Source organism: Miniopterus natalensis, chromosome 8, assembly GCF_054644295.1.
Source record: "Miniopterus natalensis isolate mMinNat1 chromosome 8, mMinNat1.hap1, whole genome shotgun sequence".
NCBI classification, from domain to species: Eukaryota; Metazoa; Chordata; class Mammalia; order Chiroptera; family Miniopteridae; genus Miniopterus; species Miniopterus natalensis.
Genome location: NC_142088.1, coordinates 5,384,282 through 5,404,637, shown reverse-complemented (window position 1 = coordinate 5,404,637; position 20,356 = coordinate 5,384,282). Strand labels below are relative to the sequence as shown.

At 35.9% G+C, this 20,356-nt stretch overlaps 1 protein-coding gene across 14 annotated transcripts in view; it reads right to left on the bottom strand.

Annotated features, from left to right (window-relative positions):
• TRIP12 (thyroid hormone receptor interactor 12) overlaps positions 1 to 20,356 on the bottom strand; it is a 123,442-nt gene that overhangs the window by 56,502 nt on the left and 46,584 nt on the right. For all 14 annotated transcript variants that reach the window (XM_087819528.1, XM_087819531.1, XM_087819533.1 and 11 more), the window contains 2 exons: positions 8,603 to 8,708; positions 5,208 to 5,344 (listed from right to left, as the gene is read on the bottom strand). In XM_087819528.1, the coding sequence (XP_087675654.1) occupies positions 5,208 to 5,344; positions 8,603 to 8,708 (243 nt within the window). The remainder of the gene's footprint in view (positions 1 to 5,207; positions 5,345 to 8,602; positions 8,709 to 20,356) is intronic.

Here is a 20,356-nt window from a genome sequence, read left to right as displayed (position 1 = left end):
AGTCACAAACATGACAACAACAGAAAGCAAAACTGACATTTGGGGGAAATGTTCCTGTAGATGTGTTCCTTCTTCAGTCTGCTTTATCCCTAGACTGTAGTCTTGGTAAAATCATTTATCTGTTTTCCTTAATTTTAAGAGTGTGCGAAGATTATATTCTTATTTCCAGGACAAAATATTGAAGACACACATTACAACTAACAAATGACTGCAAAACACGGTAGTACAAAAGAGAGATGGACTAGGATGTCAAAACAAGTACAGAATGAAGAGTTCAGATTCGGAAGGATTCGACTACCACAAATGCTAACCTAACCAATAATCAGTCTAAGAAAACAGAGGTTGATTCTGTTACAAATCTGATCAAGAGACAAAACTATGTTCCTGTAATAGTAGTTGGTTTACTGTTCCTCCTCTCAGTGTCTGTTAAGACCTAAAGCATGCTTTCATACAGACAATTGTAAGTATGGCCACATCATCTACAATACATTAAGCCCTGTAAAATCAACAAATAATGACAGAATGCAAATCAGGAAGAATAATTTTGTCATTATTATTTAAAGGGGCACACAGGTAACATATGAATTTAAAAACTTTTCTGAAGAAAGAGATGCTTATATACCAGCCATCAACTGTGTGTTTTCTTAATGCTTTTCTTCAACCTCATTAAGTACTTTCTATCATTTCACTGGGATTTTTTTTTTAATCATGGAAAAAATGTATGGTTTAGAACAGGAGTCAGCAAACTGGCCCACATGCCAAATCTAGTTTAACACATCAATTTGTAAATAAACTTTTATTAGAACATAGCCAAACTCATTCACCCACATATTGTCTGTGGCTGCTTTCAGGATACACCCACACAGCTGACTAGTTACAACAGAACCTGTATAAAACCTAAAACACCAACTATCTGGCCCTTTACAGAAAATGTTAGCAACCCCAGGGTTTAGAGTTACAGGCTAACCAGAAGTGCTTATATTAAAGGGTCTCAGAATTTAGCAAAACCTATTATTCTGGAGAAGAAAAAGAAGATAACCAGATACTCTAGTGCTACTTATTGGTAGTATTTATTAAATGAGTACTTATGTTATATGCAGGCTGTGTCTATGTGTTTCCTCACAACCACACAAATAGGTATTAGAAGCTTTATCATGCCGTGGGGAAAATGAGGCTTTGTGACTTTGCGTGTACTTGCTCAGTCAGACAGCTGACGATCACAGATTTGGACCCCGGCAGTCTAACTTCAGAACTATTGAACTCTATCGGCTCCTTAAATACACTCTTCAGTTCTACTTTTAATTCAAGTACAGCTGCTTCTTCACATTATACAGAAATCTGGGTGATAAATACTGTTATTAGGCCCAATAACAAGCAAATTTGAAGTGGCTCTTAAACTTGCTTTAAAAGTCTCCCAACTATATCGAAAGCAAATACAAAGTTCTGACAAAAAATGTTTTTCACACACTCTGGAACCACACATTTTTAAGAATAAAAATTCACTTGTAAGGTAATGCTGATCTTAAGTTTATCAGAGTGTCTACTGGTTTTTAAAACATTCTACAGATCTACAACCTATAATTTTAAAGGTTTACCTCGTAAAGCATACTATTCTAATGACTTACATAATAATGACTGAAATTGCACTGCCACTAAGACATTAGCCAAGACAAAACTTATTAGAGCTGCCAAGACTATAATAGCAGGGTCCCAACCTTAAGGGAGCCACAGAACCACTACAAGAAGTCACAGGAATATTCTGATTTTCAATGGAGGTGGAGTACCTGTTTTGACAGAAATCAGTTACTGGATCAAAGGAAAAGATTCTTTGATATCAAGTTAAGTATCTGTTTAAGTAGCTCCCTGTATGTAAGCTTTTACAAAATCAGATAAACCAAACTAGCCTAGTCTGTGGGTGTCTGTTTGTAAAGTCATGAAGGTAAGGAAATGTAATCTATCAACAAGTGTTACTGACAAAGTTCTTTAATAAGGGTGTCAAACCTCATTGGGCAACATGCACAAGATCTGTCCCCAGACACAAATATAAAAATAACACTACTGGCAGAGAAAATCCAATGCCAGAGTTTAAGAGATGTCTATCTCTTTTTTTGTTTAAATTGGTATCTCTTCCATCTAGTCTTAGCAATCTTCAGATCACCATGCATGGTAGTTTCCAACATACAGCTGAATGAAAACAATGGAGAAAATTTGTTGTTTAAATCAAAACACAAGAATTTTTTATGGAGCTCCATCCAAGTTTTTATACTTTAACAGATGCATCCTCTTAGGCAGAAAGCAAAGACAAAATATCAGAATGCTGAAAGAATTCAATTTTAGTTGGCAGGAATCACTAAGGGTTCACCAGATACCTAAGTATAGGGACAACAGGAAAACTTGTGAGCAAGGCCAAAAGAATGTCATTAAGAATATAATTATGCCTTTTATGGGCCCTGGTATCAGGTGACATGGTAGCAATCTGATTTGTAGTGGTGCTAAACAAAATTAATTAGGGAGAAGTGCTTTCTGTGGACGCTTCTCCACTTCTGTATCTCTACTGTTTCCAAGACTGTATCAGTATCAGCACTACAAGCCCAAAACTAACCCCCCCAGACTTCTGGGAAAAAGTGGAGAACATGACTTTCAACTTTAAGAACTAGCATTTCTTCCATGAAAAGCTAGAGAGGTTAAGCTTCATCACAGTATACTTCAGACCCAACAGGGACACCATTACCAACACACTTTCCTAAGTGTCATCACCACTGGCAAAGTCAGGGTGATATAAGCAAGTTTGCCAAAGATGGAGTCAATGCTTTAATATCTATCTACATGTGCAAAAAAGAAATACGCTTATTTCAATTCCATTGAAGTAGGTAAGGAAGATAGAATCTTGAAAAATAAACTGGAAAAAAAAAAGAAGAATATACAAATAACATTAAAGAGATTAAATCATGCCAGCAAGAGTGGTTCAGTTGGTTGAGCGTCATCCTGTGCACCAAAAATTCACTGGTTCGATCCAAAGTCAGGGCATGTACAGAAGGCAACCAATCAATGTTTCTCTCTCCCATCAATGTTTCTATCTCTTCCTCTAAGCACGTCCTCAAGTGAGGATTAAAAGAGACTCTTTAAATTAGTAAAATCATTATTTCAAAATAAATGCTTCAAATGAAGGAAGTCTTATACCAACTGTCTAAGAGTTGTCTGAGAATGGATACTTGCCAAAAGATAATGATTTATTCTCTACACTTACTTAGAGAGTTTTACATACTGAGAAACTAACACACACTACACTGGTTGTACATCTGAAAATAATATAATATTGTATGTTAAGTGTAATTAAAAAATTTTTAAAAAGCACGTTACTCTCAAGAACTTAATATAAAGCTAATAGGTAATTCGCCTGTCTCCCCAGAATTACTGTAGTGTGCTGGCAGAAGAATTCAAAGTGTAATGAAGCTAGTGTTGCTTTAATACCAGTGAACATGCCACATGCATCTTCTACATAAACTTGGAAAATACCTAAGCCACACGGTGGTTTCAAATATGAGTGACAATGAAACACAGGCGAGTGATTAGGAGGGCAGACTTCAGAACCTAATCCCTTGAAGCTTTTATCCTCTTAGGTAAATATACCTAAATTTTACATATTACCCCCAATTCCAGCCTCCAATTATATCTACATGAATTAAACAACCTCTTATACCCTAAAGAAGCAGAACACCAAGGCCACTGTAAATATGCACTTCTTTTCTAAGACCTGAATTTGAGAGTCACACATTCTAGCTGTAACTCAGGGCAAGCCTAACCATTCATTATGTGCTTCAGGTTTTCCTCATTTATAAAATGAGGGTAACAGCACTCACACCTCAGCAGGTTGTTTTGAATATTCAATGAGAATATATAGAAAGTGCTTAATACTGTGTCTGCAGTAGAGTGTACCCACCACAACTGTTAGCTATTATAATTACTGTAATGAGTCCACTTTAACAACACACTCAGCAGCTCTATTTCTGTCATCCATATGGGAATTGCCCCACTTCCATGTTCAGACTTGAAACAAACATTAAAACACTGGGAAGGATAGGCTGTGTATCACAAAAAGCTTCAATGAGCTCCATGTGCAATGGACTGTTATTGTCGCTAAATCTACCATCTAACTCTTCAGAAAAACTATTGGAGAAAAAGGTACAGGAAAAAAGTCCCCTCCTGCCAAAAGAGATATAGTAAGTTTACCAAGTAATTTATCACACGTAACTGGGAAAGATCAGTGGTAAAAATGTTAAGCTGGACAGAAAGCTGAGGAAAAAAAGGTTTAAAACATGGATAGTAGTGGGCAAACCAGAACCTTCCTGGCAAATGAAGACATCTGATCAACCACAGGCATTAAAAAAAACCTAGCACATATTCTAATATTAAACAATAGTACATGAAAGGTCTTTGTTTAAAAGTAAGAATACATATGCTTACACCTAAACCAATGTGTTATCTTCCTGATTAAATGGTCGTATACCCATATGTTTATGATGATGAATTGTAACTTTTTTTTTAATTGGGTCTTAATGCTAGTGAGAAATATTAATGAAAAGCTACATTTAAAAACCCGTTACCACAATTAGCCTTCTTTTGGTATTGGTAATGATTACACAGTTAAAAGCTGAAGGGTGGAGAGTGGCTTAACTTTTGCTGTGCTAAGATGTCAAGAATAAAAATAAGAAGTCCATAAAAATATAAACGGTATTTTTGAAGTTGTTTAGATTCAAACTGAATACTTATTTTTTAGAAATTACAATATTCTAAATTAAAATTTACGTATGTATGAAGTGGATTAAGCCATAATCCTTACAGTTTTATAATGAATTTATGTTTTTTCAAACAATAAATGGGCAACTATTATATGTAGTCATTAATAAAATAAGAAGCTTAACCAGAAAGAGACTAAAAGCCCTCTGAATATAACTACTACAAATTTGGATTTGGGAAAGAACTTAACAACAATAACAACCAAATCCAACTAATCAAAAAACGAAACCTATAAAGTAAAAAGTAAAAATAAAAAAACAAAACAGGACAAAAAGTTCACTGATGATAAACATCTAGTATACTTCCTCCCCTCTCTTCCACTGTATCTGGTATACCTAAAAAGTAAACTGTTTCCAAATAAACCTGTAAGATACATAAATGCATTTTAGGGATAAAAAGTGCCACTCTACCTGCAGCTCCTTGGGGAGTTTCATCTGTCCGCGCAGCTGAAGAATTGACGGTCTCCTGGTTGCTCTCAGGGTCTGCCATTTTCTCCTGTCGACGAGCTTCAGCTGCTCCTCTTTTGCCCAGGCCAGAGCCTCGCCGACTACAACAGAAAAATGCCATCATAGGCAGCACTACCAGTGACCAGGAGCAATGAGCACACAGCACAAAGCTCCAATGCATGGAACACAAAGCCAGTTTCTTCTTTTTACATAAAAATTGTTGCAGAAAATCACTATGGGTAACAACCAAGACTCTGTATATTTAAAATTCTTCCAAGTTATATCGCATTCACAATACAGGCTTTTGTGTTGCTATGGGCTGCTGTCATCCTTACAGAAAGAAATGACTTTTAAACACTTGCAACTAAATGAAAAAGTGACTCCTTCTGCCGAGAGAATTCAATTCATTTACAATAGCTCCCTACTTCCAAGGTAAAATAGGGGACCAATATACAGACTTTCAGGTTGATACCTGACAAAAGTGGGAAGATGGTAAGATGTTGGGGAAAATTCCCATCACCTAAGTTTCACATTTCATAAATCAAAAAGTAACTATCCTAATAATGGACAATAGCTTCATCGTTTAAAATAAAGAATTACAGATTTGATATTTATAAACACAGATGAAATTTGGGAAGACACTTGTTTAGGACTGAAAGCACAGTTTAAAATTGTGAAAAAAGAATGATCAGTCAAGTCATTTCTCATGAAGCAAATTACATTCTATTAATGATGACTTTTTTTCTATTTTAATAGAAAGTCAGGTAGAAATACTTTCCCAGATTATTACAACTTGATATGGTTTAAACAGCAAAGTCAAACTACAGTGAAATTAGATGCAGTCTAGTAAAGAACCAGAAAGAAGCAGACATGTAAATAAGGCTCTGAATTACCAAACAGTACTAGAAGAGTTTGATTTTCCAATTCCTAAATGGGAATTTATTTGGTTAATCTTTCCTTCACAATGAAACAGCTCATTCCAAATCCAATTTACCAACTTACGTGGGATTCAAATTAATTCATTTATTTAACACTTAATTTGCACCAACCATGTGATACACGCTGTGCTAAACACTTTGGGTGCTGCCCTCCATTAGTCTAAACAGAGACAAAGACAAAGCTTTAAAAAAGCAATTAGTTGCGGAGTCTCAACTAATTCTGAAACAGTTTGAGAGGAAGAGCATTCCAGACAGGTGGCTAGATAGCTTGTGCACAGCATGATCACATATACTGTAAGTAATCTCACGTGCACTAAGAAAGTGATCAAAAGCAGAAGGCGGCTGCAGGGAAAGACAAGTCACTAGATTACCTGATTTCACATACAGCTTAAAATTAATTTTCCACCACAGTAAATTCAGTTTATGTCTCAGATTATAAACCTTGGGTAAACTGGATTCAAGGTTTGGCCCAAAGTAGGACAAAAGTTCTGAAAAACTAATATTTTCTCAAAAGTACAGGCACGCCTCACTGCTACTGTGGGTTCGGTTCCAGACTACTACAAAAAAAGCAAGTATCAAAATAAATTAAGTCTCATGAATCTTTGGTTTCCCAGTATACATACAAAAGTTATGTTTAGCCTTGACCACGTGGCTCAGTTGGATGGAGTGTCATCCCATACACCAAAAGGCTGTGGGTTCAATGCCCAGTCAGGACACATATCTAGGGTGCATGTGGGAGGCAATCAATCGATGTTTCTCTCCCTGCCCCTCCCCCCTCTTCTCTCTAAAATAAAAAAACATATCCTTGGGTGAGGATTTAAAAAAAGTTATGTTCATACTATATTGCAGACTATTAACTGTGCAATAGCATTATATATTTCAAAAAAATGTACATAACCTTAATTAAAAAAATACTTTATTGTTTTAAAAAAAAAAAATGCTAACCATTATCTAAGCTTTCAGCCAGCTGTAATCTTTTTGTGACTGGTGAAGCGTCTTACCTTCAATTTGTAAAAGCCACAATATCTACAAAGTACAATACTAAAGTGAAGCACTAATAAAATGAGGGCTGCCTGTACTGCCAAGAAGCATCAAAAGCAAATAGGTGTACTAACTCCAGATATTTTAAACAATCCAGACAGCTAGAAAATAAATGGAAAAGTAGAGATTAAAGTACTCAGGTCCTTTTCTTATGACTTTCAAGCAATAAGTCATACAGTTTCCTTACATCACTACTGTACTCACTGCCAATAGCATAGTCAACTGCTTTATTCGTTTATTTATTTTAATGCTCACCCGTGGAGTGAGGATATTTTTTGCCACTGATTTTAGAGAAGGTGGGAGGTGGAAGGGGGGTTGCCTCACACCTGCACCCCGACCGGGGGCGGGGACTGGACCAGCAACTCTCCAGTTCACAGGCCTATGGACGCACAGAGCCAAGCCAGCCAGGGCAAAGTCGATTGCTTTAAAGAAGAAATAAAAGGTGCTAAAAGCTTCCTACAGACCTGAGCTAGAAAAGAAAAAAGGCAAACTAGTACCAGTTGCCTCATCAATGGTTTTTGGCACATTTAGTAAAGAGAGCAAAGTATATGTAAATGAAAGAAAAAGTCTATATGGCTGTGAACCCTTAGCAGCATAAGAGTGCTAGATCAACTGAAGACCAAGTCTGAAAATGTGGGAATGAAATCGCAAGAAAAAGATTTTTAACTTTAACCTAAGGTTCCCAATCAGTTAATAAAAATAAATTAATAAATAAAAGTTTGTGAAATAAATAATACATTATCACATCAAAGGTACTTGATTTTCTGAAAATGAGCTCCAAAACAGCAACTGGGAGAAATGGGAATTAGAGACATAAAAGGATACAAAACAAAACCTACATATTTCCTTGCGGGGTAGGTGTTGTAATACAAAATGAAAATTAAGTACATCTCTCCCACTCACCCATTAAACTCAGTAACTGGTGCCAACAGTTTTAGAAACTAATTAGGCAATATTACAGCCATTAAAACAGGCATCCCTTTTGATCCATTAATCACACTACTGGGAAATTCAGCTACCTCTAAAAAATAACCCAAATCTGCATAAAGATGCCCATTAGAGATTTATTGATAGACTATAACTCCAAAAATAACCAAATGTCCAACTATTTGGCAACAACTCTGTGAAAATAATGTAGCAACACGGAAAAGATAAACAACAAAAGTGTTATCAAAAAACTAGTATGATTAAAACTTAGCAAAAACGTAAATACTGGGGAAGAATTAATGAAAACAGTAATAATGGCCATTAAAATAAATTTCTTTATTCAATGTTCAAGTGAAACTTTTAATAATTTTAAAAATCTTACAAAGTTAATGATTTTGATGAAAGCTGAACACAGATAAACTAATCACAAATTGGAAAAACCCAATTTATTACCTGGCACTAGCACAGGAGCCCGTGGTCTTTTGGCGTGTGCTCCGCCTCAAACTGGGGAGCTCAGCAGGTGGAGATTCACTGCGCTTCTTGGTCGATTTTCTTAAACCTATATATATGAAATGCAAAAGTAAAATTTTAAAGAGAGAATTTCTCTTAAATTAAAAATTACAAAATTCTTCACGTTATTGTCCTGGTCCAAAGTCCACAGTATCTTCCCCATGGCTTCTCTAGCAGTCTGCTAAGTTTACCTCCAGAGTTTGCCTTTACTTAGCCTATTCAAACTAGGAAAGTTATTGTGGTACGTGGCATTCCCATTCAGGATAAATCTTTTCACTTTGGCCCAACCTTGGCCATGAATGACAGTTCCTCTTTTCTCAAACTATACTCTTTGGAAGTTCCTACCACATCTCTACTCTTCCACTACTTTTCTCCCCTAACTAAAGCCAACAGGGGTTTTTTGTATATACGATATATTTCAGAACTTCACTACATACCATTTGTCACTTTATTACACTGTCCCATTTCACCCAGTTTACATACGGTTCATCAATAAGGCTATGAGAGAACAAAATGCTTTCTTTTCTTTACACCACCCTGTTAGCAAGGAATATAAACTTGAACAAAGGTTTTACAATGCCCAATTTACAGAATACTGTATAATTAGGGGGGAAAGTCCATCAAGTATACTTTACATGTTATCTTGGAAGCTAACTAACAGCTTTATAGAGGTAACAAATTCTAAAACGGTATAGCATTTAAGTAAAGTTTATTACTACTTTATGAACAATGGGGAAGCCATCAGAGCATCCATCTAGCCTCACCCAACAAGGTTCCATATATGACGACATACTGAGCAGTGTGCTCTATCCAAACAAAGACCTCTAACACTGAATGTCCTCCAAAGTCATCAAGCATATTTCCATTAGAACTACGGCCTCATCTTAAATAGAGGTTAGCTTCTCAGACCAATTATATAGTAACAATTCTCCAGATCCCAGGAAGCTTTTATTTTTTACCATTTCACTACTTTAAAGTAGAAAGATAAGAAATTCTTTACTCTTGACTTTTTTAAAAACACCAGTAAAGGGTCTAGAAAGAAGTGGTAAAAAGGATTCTAGGTCTTCTTGACCTTTTAAACTTTTAATTTAAAACTTAAGCTCATTCAACTTGGGATGGTACTTATTTCATATATATTGAAAGTTGCCAAGTGAAAAGCAAGCTCTTCAAGAACGTTTAATGGCAAAACAGAAACTATAAAGACAAAAACTTATGTTCAGACAGGCATTACCATTTAGAAATCTAAACCATAAGTTTCATGCCTTTTCAAAACCACTTTTGTAAAGATGATCTACAGTCCTCAAACAACCATAAAAAGATGAAATCACAAAACTTTGAGTAAAGAAGATTGGCCTAGGGGTTTAAATTTTATTTTCAGGTTGATTTTCTACATAGCATATTGCCAGAATTATTTGATGTAATCACAAATCTACGCCTGACATCCTACACTATTTTATCTTTGTCTAGTCACCTGAAAGAATGAGCATGGCATTTGGACAGATTATGAAGCTAGCTTAATATATTCAGGTATTTAGAATCACTATTTCTTATTGTTTAAAAAAGTCAGAACTTATTTTTAGTACTTCAGGAAATATTAAATTACACCTATCTGAATTGTGTGACCCAGTGGTAATAGACTAAAAAATGTACAATTTAGAGAGAGGAAAAAAACATGAATGCGTATTACATTAAAACACTGAAAAACAAAGTGCTACAAAGCAGCTTAAAAACCCTTGTATTACTGTCACTAACTTAGTTCATGTAATACTAAAGTGTCTTTATACATATCAAGATACAGTAATAGACACCAGCACAAAATTTTACATTTATTCGGTGACATTCAAAATAAAATACTCAATTTAATGCATCGTGGGCTCCTGCTCTAATGCTAATTTGAGGCTGATTGTATACTTTTGGACCAAACCTTTTTATACTTCACTACTCATGAACTATTTTATTTTAGACTTTGGTGTTTAACTTTCTTTTAATTAACTTCAAATATAATTTCCAATATGATAAAAGGTACTCATTTTAAATGTATGGGGTTCAATGAGGTTGACAAATGTATTCACCTATATAACCAACACCACAATCAAGACAGAACATTTCCCTCTAAAAAGTTCTTTTGTGCTCCTTGCAATTAATCTCCCCAAGACATCAGGCCCCTGGCAATAACTGATCTGATGTTTTGTTGCTGTTGCCTATTCTAGAATTTCATACAAATGGAATCATACAGTGTTTTGGAGATAAATTCATGCTGTTTTACATATTACCATTCCTTCCATTCCTTTTTACTGTGGAGTGGGAATGGTATGGTACAGTATTTCTTTGCGTATGTGCACAAACTCTTTATCCATCCTTGGTGTTAAACTTTAAACTGTACTAAGTTACAGAGAAATGGGAGGGAAGAACCAAACAACAGAGTGCAACAGAAAAATATTTATAACTGATGTCATAATCATACCACAATGTAAAATGACTGTTAGGCTAATTGACATAACTCCATCTAGTGTGATAAACTAGGAGATATAACCCCAAACATTGTTTTCTGAAAGGCAATCCCATGGAAAAGGAGCTGCTACATATAGTTCTCTCTGGTGGAAAAAAGGTATCACTATTTGTAACATTACCCAAGCCCAGGATGGGAGACAAAACTAGCTTTTGCATACCCTGCTCCAAAAACTAGAACAGGGGAACATCTCAGACGTTGTGAAGACTGGTAATTAGAAACTCACCAGGATTTTTACACAAATCAAGTCAATTCTTGGAAGAACTATATAAATTCTGGGAAAAAGGAAAGTTAAAGCTAAAACAGTTTGGTAAGTCAAGTATACTTCCTAGAAAGTGTGAATAATTTAACCTTTTTTTGGCTATTCAGCAAATTGATGATACTAGAATATATTATCTTCACAGTTTTAGACTGACTATGGTTTTTTCATAAAAGCATTTTCAGGTATAAACTTATGATAATTCTTATTTTTCAGATGTAAAAACATTAACTGACTTGCTTAGATTAGAGGTGCTTAACAATTCCCACTCCTTTTTCCTTCATGAAAGGAAAGAAGAGAGCACCAAATAACATAACTATTAGCACACGAGTTCAATTTAGAATCACTTAATAATGCCATTTTACTACTGGAAAAATTGGACCTAATAAAGAGAATTAATTAATGATGGGTATATTCTCAGTAACTAGTTCTTGATTGTCCAGCCGGCACAGAATAGTAAGAATCTGGTATAACTTGGTATTGTTGTGTGTCTATTTCAAGTTTATACATCTTTATTACAGGTTACTGTGCTAAAATAAATTCACAAAATAGAAAGTAACCTATCATATAAAAAGGGTTCATAGATGTTTCCTTTAAAATCACTCAGTAGCGCCCAGCCTGGCGTGGCTCGGCGGCTGAGCATTGACCTAGGATCCAGGCGATCAGGGTTCGGTTCCCGGTCAGGGCACATGCCCGGGTTGCAGACTCAATCCCCAGTTGGGGGCGTGCAGGAGGTGGCCGATCAATGACTCTCTCTCATCATTGATGTTTCTCTCTCTCTCTCTCCCTCTCCTTTCCTCTCTCTGAAATCAATAAAGATATATTTTTAAAAAAACAAAAAAACCCCTGCAGGAATACAATGTTAGTTAATGTGTTCATAACTGATGAATAAATTGGCATTTTTACACTGCTAGTGGAAATGTAAATTCATATATTTCTAGGAGCAATTTACAAAAATATTTAAAAGGAACATAATTAGTGATCTAACAAGGAAATAATGATGTAAATTAGATAGCTATAGTCAATTTAAAAATTTGTAAGACTATAAAATGCCCATTAGCTGGGAATAAGCTAAATTAAGGTACATCCATATACAGCCATTTAAAATTATGTAACTTCTAGTTTTTATAAAGGAAAAATGTTTATTAATAAGAGTTTAGGCAGATAAAGCACTTTGGTTTCCTCATATCTAAAACATGACTACTACACTTCATTCTGTCATAGTGAGGATGAAACTTATAACAAACCCCAAAAAACCAACACATATTGTCACAGAATAAGCTCCTAATTTTGAAAAAGTATGTGCATATAAGTAGAAAAGTGCCTGCCTGAGTCAAGACAGAAAATTGAACACAAGGATCACTTCTGTCCTCCCATGGAACTCCACTAAAATAGCAGTAAAAGAATCTGAAGCATGGGAGAGACAATTATCACATCACAGTTGTAGAAGATGAAAAACAGAAATGCCAGTGCTGAATGCTCTGGATGGTCCAAAAAACTGACTGTGGAAAATGGAGATAAACTACCAATTAGAATGACACTCAGAATCCCACAAAGGTTCAGGAATTGATGGTACCAGGTACTCTGGACAGACTTTGTAGTTAAAACTGAGGATTAGCCCGGCCAGCATGGCTTGGTGGCTGAGCACTGACCTATAATCCAGGAAACTGAGGTTCGATTCCCGGTCAGGGCACATGCTCGGGTTGTGGCTCGATCCCCAGTGGGGGGTGTGCAGGAGGCAGCCAATTAATGACTCTCATCACTGGTATTTCTTTCTCTCTCTCTCCCTCCCTCTCCTTTCCTCTCTAGGAAATCAATAAAGACATATTTTTTAAAAAAACTAAACAAAAAAAACACTGCAGATTGGTTCATAGGCTGTTTATGAAGCAGTCAGATCCCCAAATCCCCTCCCCCACTTGCACAGCTGTGTAACTGTTCTTCTCGTGAGGCAGCAAAACATAATACCTTTATTCCTTAGAAAATACAAAATAAAAAATTTTCAATTAAAGTGCACAGTTGCAAATAGGTGCACCATGACACAAATGAGGGGGGATGGAGGGAATATGAAAAGACACATTGGGTGACATATGGCCTCTTTTCTAGGTCTCTTCTATAGCTCAGAACTCTACAGGTTAGGCCTTCACCTCCAGGCAGAAGTCTGAGAGCATCTTCCCTGTGGAATTTTAGCAGCCAAAGAAAAAAAGATCTAAAAATAATGATAGAGGAAATTTCAAAACGAATAGCCCATCCAAATCTTATCTACATGCTCAGAGCTTACAAATTAGACTTTGGATTCCCCTACACTGAGTATGAGCAAACAACCAGGAATTACCAGAATCTGAGGAAAATTCTGGCCCAAAACAAACCAAACCTAACCTAACTAACCCACCCCACAAAAGAACTATGTAAGAGGACTGTGCAGGAAAGGTAAATTCTCTCATAATGTCCTCAAAGAAGAAATGCATCCATAATAAAAAAGAAAATGAGAACAAAATAACCTCCTGAAAATGAAATAGCAAACATGGAAAGATTTATCAATAGAAAGTCTGCAGTAAGTTGTTGATGAAATCTATTAGAAAGTAGAAAAAATAAAGCAAGTTAAGATCAGAACCTTCTAAAGAGGACAGTCACCAAAAATAATAGATCCTGCCCTGGCTGGTGTTGCTCAGTGGTTAAAGCATCAGCCCGTGCACAATAGGGTCACCAGTTCAATTCTCGGTGAAGGGCACATACCTGGATTGCAGGTTTGATCCCCAGCCCAGGTAACGGAGTGTGCGGGAGGCAACCAATCGATGTGTCTCCCTCACATCAGTGTTTCTCTTTCCCCTCTCCCTCCCTACGTTCTTCTCTTTCTAAAAATCAATGAAAAAAATATCCTCAGGTGAGAATTAACAAATAAATACAAAAATAATAGATCCAAAGAGAGAAAAAAAGAAACAGTTAGGTGGCCAATCATCCTGGTCTGCCTAGGATTATTGTAGTTTTAAGGCTGAAAGTCCTGAGTCTCGGAGAATGTCCCAGAACCCCAGGGAAAATGGGACTACCAGTCACCCCAACAAGGAATGAAAACAAGCCCACAGCTATGACAGTATCATGACATTTCTAAACAATGGAGGTAAAGATCTGCAAGCTTCCAGGAAAACAGAGTTACATATACAACAGATCAGGAATCAGAATGTCTATAGTTATGGAAAGCTAAAAGATAATAATGTAATTCTTCAAAGTTCTGAAGGAAAATTATTTCCAACCCAGAATTCCATATTCACCTGGTCAAGCAAGTATCAAGGTTATTTTCAGACATTCAAAATCTGGAAAAATTAAAAAGCTATTTACATTCTCACAGCACTTCTTTTTAAAAAGCAAGTGGAAGATATGTTCCACCAAACAGAACAGTAAACCCAGAAAGATGATGTGGACTCTGGAAACAGGGAAGACTGAAGAAAATCCTGAGGCTAAAAATCAGTGTAACCAGGCATAAAAAAGCAGCCATCTAAAGGCTGCTTTTCTTCAGGAAACTGAAACACATGCATGTAGGCAGCTTGAGAAAAGATTTAGACAATTAGTAGCAGAGTTTGAGGCTGAGTACTGGGTTCATAAAAAGGAAATAATAAACAAAATTATTAAATTCAGGAAAAACAAAAGTGTGTAAGAAAGGAAAAGTTGCTACATGGCTCTAAATAGCATTTATGTATCCATGCGAACATTGAGCACCAATCATAACTGGAAAAACGAGAAGTATGTATAGTATGTGTTTGGTGGGTGAAGAGGTGGTGTAAATCTTCCATGAAAGACATGCAAGAGTGTTCACACTGGAAAAATATCAAGTAGACATCTGAGCACATAATTTAATGACAATAAAATAAGTACCAAAATAATTAGCTATAGGGAAAGGCAAGGTAGCAGAAGACTGCTGTTTTTTAATAACAAATCTTATTCTAACCTGGCATACAAAAATACATATTAACCTTTTTTTTTAATCTGGCAACCAATTTTCTAAAATTTAAATATTTTAGAAATCATTGTTGGTAATTTTTCAACGCAGTTGCATATTAGAACTATTAAGGTTTTAAGTCTAAATAACTTTAACAGCTCCCTTATAATATAGAAAACTTTTAATACTCAACCTTCTCCCCTTTAAGCTTCTTACCCAACACCTCAAAAGACTAAAAGATAATTCAAGTTTATAAACTCAGTTGGGATGACCCTACAAGACACAATTAGGTGAAACCAAGAGTTTAACTTTTAAATTCTTTTCTCTTGCTCAACTCATTCTCATTTACCCCCTCTATGCTAAAGGCACAAAGCACCATGTCTCAGGCTGACGGAAAGAGTCCTAATCCAAGCAGAATTACCTTCCCAGAATCAGCATCTGCCTGGTTCTTGTCTAGTTCTAATAATGGCCACAGGCTGACTCCAGGTCACCAGACAAGTTTGAAACTCAAGCTGCAAATAAGCTGGTAACTGCTGCTAACTATGTTATTAATAATGTGCACATGATATCCACTGTCAATAATGGAGAGCAAACTAGATCTACAAATAGACACATCAAACTGGAAATATAACACCTTTAAATTTTTCTGTAAAAAAAATAATTACCCAAATTTAATCACAAACTGTTTCCTATATTTCTATGCCATCCATTATCTACTTACTATTCAGACATATACACTTTGAAAGTCAAATTAACTCAAAATTAGCTTAATTTAAAAAGGTAGATTAAGATTAGCAAAGTATATTTAAGAAGTTATTAAAAAGAAACAAAAAAGAATAATATGAAAAAAGAGAAACATTATAAAAATATTTCTAAATATCATTTGTATCATTACATTGCCCCACTGGTTTTACATTTATGCTAGTTTTTAAGAATGACTGATAAACAACACATAGCAAGAATAATTTCCTAATGCACATTAAAAGCTGTCACATTAACATTATCCTTTCTGGTGTATTACCTTAAGACTTCTACCAATTGATACAAGACGACCTTTGTCCCAGAGTTATTTTGATAGGCTGCAGCTGGCAAGCCACAGGCTTCAGGGAGCCCATCACAAATGTAGCTCTTTCACTAGCTCTCCTGGCAGCCCTAGTTCCTCCCTCGGGAAGTGTTCATCAGTCTATAAAGGCTGCCTGAAACAGCACAGCAGGAAAGGTCTTCCTACTTAAGTGTCCTAACAAAAAGTGTGTCCCAAGGACCACTGCTAGTTCCCAAGGTAATACAGGTGTTTCTAATAAATTTATAAAACACTGGGTTAAGCAGAAGTTACTGTAAGACTTCTAACCTGAATAGCCTTGAACGATATTTGACCATGAGGAAGTGGGTTTCACAAAGCATCATGTGAATACTATTATTCCTACAATTTGGAAAAAATCTGCTGTACTATGAAGCTTTACTGACCAATCGTATCTTAGAATGAGCCTTTACCAGGGGAAACGTCACAATCTAATTAACAGGTTCACGGATCCTTAAAAGTTGAAGAAAACAATCTACCCAATCTGGAATGCTTTCAATTTCACAAAATGTAGGCCCACTCCACTTTTTAGATAATTTAGAGATTTTGTTTCCCTGAGATATAGTAATCAGAAATCTGTTTCTCAACTTCTACCCACTGAATCTAATTCTATCTCCTGGATTAATGTTTTAAGAAAAAAAATCCTGATGCATAGAAAAGCCCTTCAAATATATAGCAACAACTCTCAATGCATCATTATATATTTATATGGTGCTTTAATTTTACAAAACTGTTTTCACATACATTGTCTTATTTATGCTTCACAAGAATGAATATTACCATTTTGCAAAATAAGATTAGAGATTAGGTTGCCAATGATTTGCCCAACCTCACAAAACTATAAGGAAATAACAGAACTTCAAAACCAGGGTCATCCAAATCTAAGGTTAGAGACATTTTAAACTGACAAATGGCTAGTATTTATCGATCCTTCATTCTCAAAATGCTACTCTGAATATATTTTCTCTTTTAAAATACTCAAATTTAGCTGTGCACCCTATATCTAGTGATTGACTTATGTACTAAGCACTCTGCTAAGTCTGCTCACATATTTATTTATTCCTCAGATAGCTATTGTGCCCAATTTACAATGACAAGGCTACAAACTTTCCCATATTCACCAGGTGATGAAATGGCAGAACTAGGGTTTAAATCCAGGTTTTTCAGCTCTATATTAAGAGCACTCTCTCCAAAATACCATTACTTGAAACCCAGAGATTCCCCTAAGATACTGTACTTTGCCCCTATATTCTTACATAAAATTACCAAGTACTACCAATTCTCTTGCAGTACTGTTTCTTACATTAACTCTTTCCTGCTGTGCCACATTTAATCATGTCTAAAATTCACTCTGCCTACGTGACTTCAGGAAACCTTCCTAGATTTAGCTCACTCAGTCTACTCAATCCTCTGAGTCCTATTCAGATGGCCTGGGCTTAACTCTTGGCTCCATCACTTCTTAGTTCTGTGGCTCTGGCTAGGTAACCTGACCAATGACCCCGAGTTTCCTTACCCGTAAGATAGGAATAATAGTACCTGCCACACAGGGCAGATGAGAAGTAAAGGAGAGGATTCATGTAAAGCATTTACAACTTGTCAGGCACTTGTAAGCACATTAAATACTTCCTATTATTTTATTTAAAAATGTTTTTCACTTATTTGCAAAGAAGCAAATAGGGAGTGAATAGGATGATATGAATCCCTGGTTCACACAGTATTCATCCCTAAAGATTAATCAAGACCAGTAAAGAATCAGGTAAAATCTTGTCTCCTCCAGGATCTTAACATCCCTTAATGATCCAAAGATGTTGCACCAGTAAAACAAGGAGAACGAACATGGGTGAAAAATAAGTGGCAGAGGAAAGAAAGCAACAGCTTCAAAGTCACACGTTCCCCCACCTTCGGATCCTAACTCTGCCACTTATAAGATGTAACTCGGGCAACTTATTTCACCTCCTTGGAATAAATTTTCTTAATAACTATCACCAAGCACTATTTTTTAAAATTAATCATGACTGCCTATGTAAAATACATGGCACTTATTAGATGCTAAACAAATACTGGTTCCCTTCTCTTGTTTCAACAGCTTAGGCTATAATTAGAGCTCAGAACTAGGACAGTGACAGTGATAATGTAAAAGCTTTATTTGTGACCACAGAACATGTGCAGATTTTTAAACTACCAAGTCAGCTGGTGACCAAGTGTAGAGTTTGTTTTGTAGACTATCTAGACTGGTTTTATTATGGTGCAGGGGCAGTGTCAAAAGTCGGTGCTTCCTAACTAAGAGCAATTTCACAACCAAGGAAATGCCACTGATCAGCCACTGGCAGGGTTGAGCTTCCTTTAAAAATCATGTTAAGGGAGTTCTCTCTAAAAAACAAAAGCTGGTCACTGAGAAGAACTGAGCACATGACACTCAACAACAATCTGCTCTCAGCCAGGCCTGGACCCTCCTAGAAATAAGAGTTGAAAAAGATGAGCTCTTCAAGTGAGGCAGACTGGAGGGCAGAAAGGTGAGGAGTGAATCCCATGAAACGTGCTGCAAACTCAACCTGGCCCACTGGCTGTGGAGATAACAACGATACCACAATGAGGACAGGAACATACACAGACATACACACACACACACAAAACACAGGCGCACATGCTTCTTCTACTTAAAAGCAGAGAGGGGAAGAGGTATAAAAGAGAAGACGGATAACTACAATTGTCAAAACCTTGGCAGGCCTGATAGTTGGCTGTCCCTTTTGAACCCAGCCTCTTACTTCTTTTTGACTTCAAGACACCAATCTTGATCTTAATCCAATCCCATACCTTCAAATTAAAATGGTTTTATACAGATGCACTACATATTTAAAATATGAAATAAAACAAAACTCTACAATCTAAGAGTAAAAGATGTTACCTTCACAAGAGCCCTATGATACAGGTTAAACAAAAGATTTTATTTAGTGTCTACTACTGTTCTTGTCAAAGTTTAGTTAATAATGAATCAACTGAAAGTAGTTATAAATTGCAGGGTCAAATTAAACAGAGCTAGCTAGCATTTAGCTCCAATTCAATATTAGGTTAGGCTGATTCAATGCTAGCTAAACTTTGAAAAGAGTACTAGTAGATACTACATAAAATCTAATAACCAAGAAAAGGTTCTAGGCCTATCAAAATGTGGATCTGAAATTTTCTATGAGGGTGCAAAAGGACAAATATAGCTCAAAAATCAAGCTTCTGGTTAAGTATTACAAAAATTAAATGCTAAAAGTAACTAGGTAAGAGCTATATTATTCTCTATGTGTGTTTTTCAGATTTCTCAAATAGAAAAAAGAAACAAACAAAAAACTTTAGCATTACAGTAATTGCATAATTGAAAAGGTTCATCAAGAGTTCTAATGAAATGAACATATGGCTTCCTGAAGACTTTTGGGGGGGGGGAAGAGGAAGACTGTACCTCAAGATCCCTTTCTCCCATCTAGTTTGATTTTACTTGAATATATTATTCTCAAACATTAGTTCTTTCTACCCCGCTATAAGCTTCAAGAGGGCAATATTCTTTCCGATTTACCTAGGATCCAGAGTCAGGGCATGAAATATAAGTATTCACCTTTAGACTAAACTCCGTAAAGGCCATAAACTATTACATAAGAATGAGGTTTAATTAAACTAGGGTACATTTTTCTAATAACTTAGTAACTCAGTATTTCTGTACATCAGGAACGTATAATACCAGAAAACAAAACAAAACAAAATCACATTTGATCTCCGCGCCTGGTCAAGAGCAACTCATAACTAGAATAATTTTGTATCTGGTTTTAGAAGAAAATCTAACTTGATGCCCCACCTGATATTAAAAAATAAGTAGCAGATGTTGTAAAGATAAATATACAGACACTAAAACATTACGGTTTATTAATAAGCCACCATTC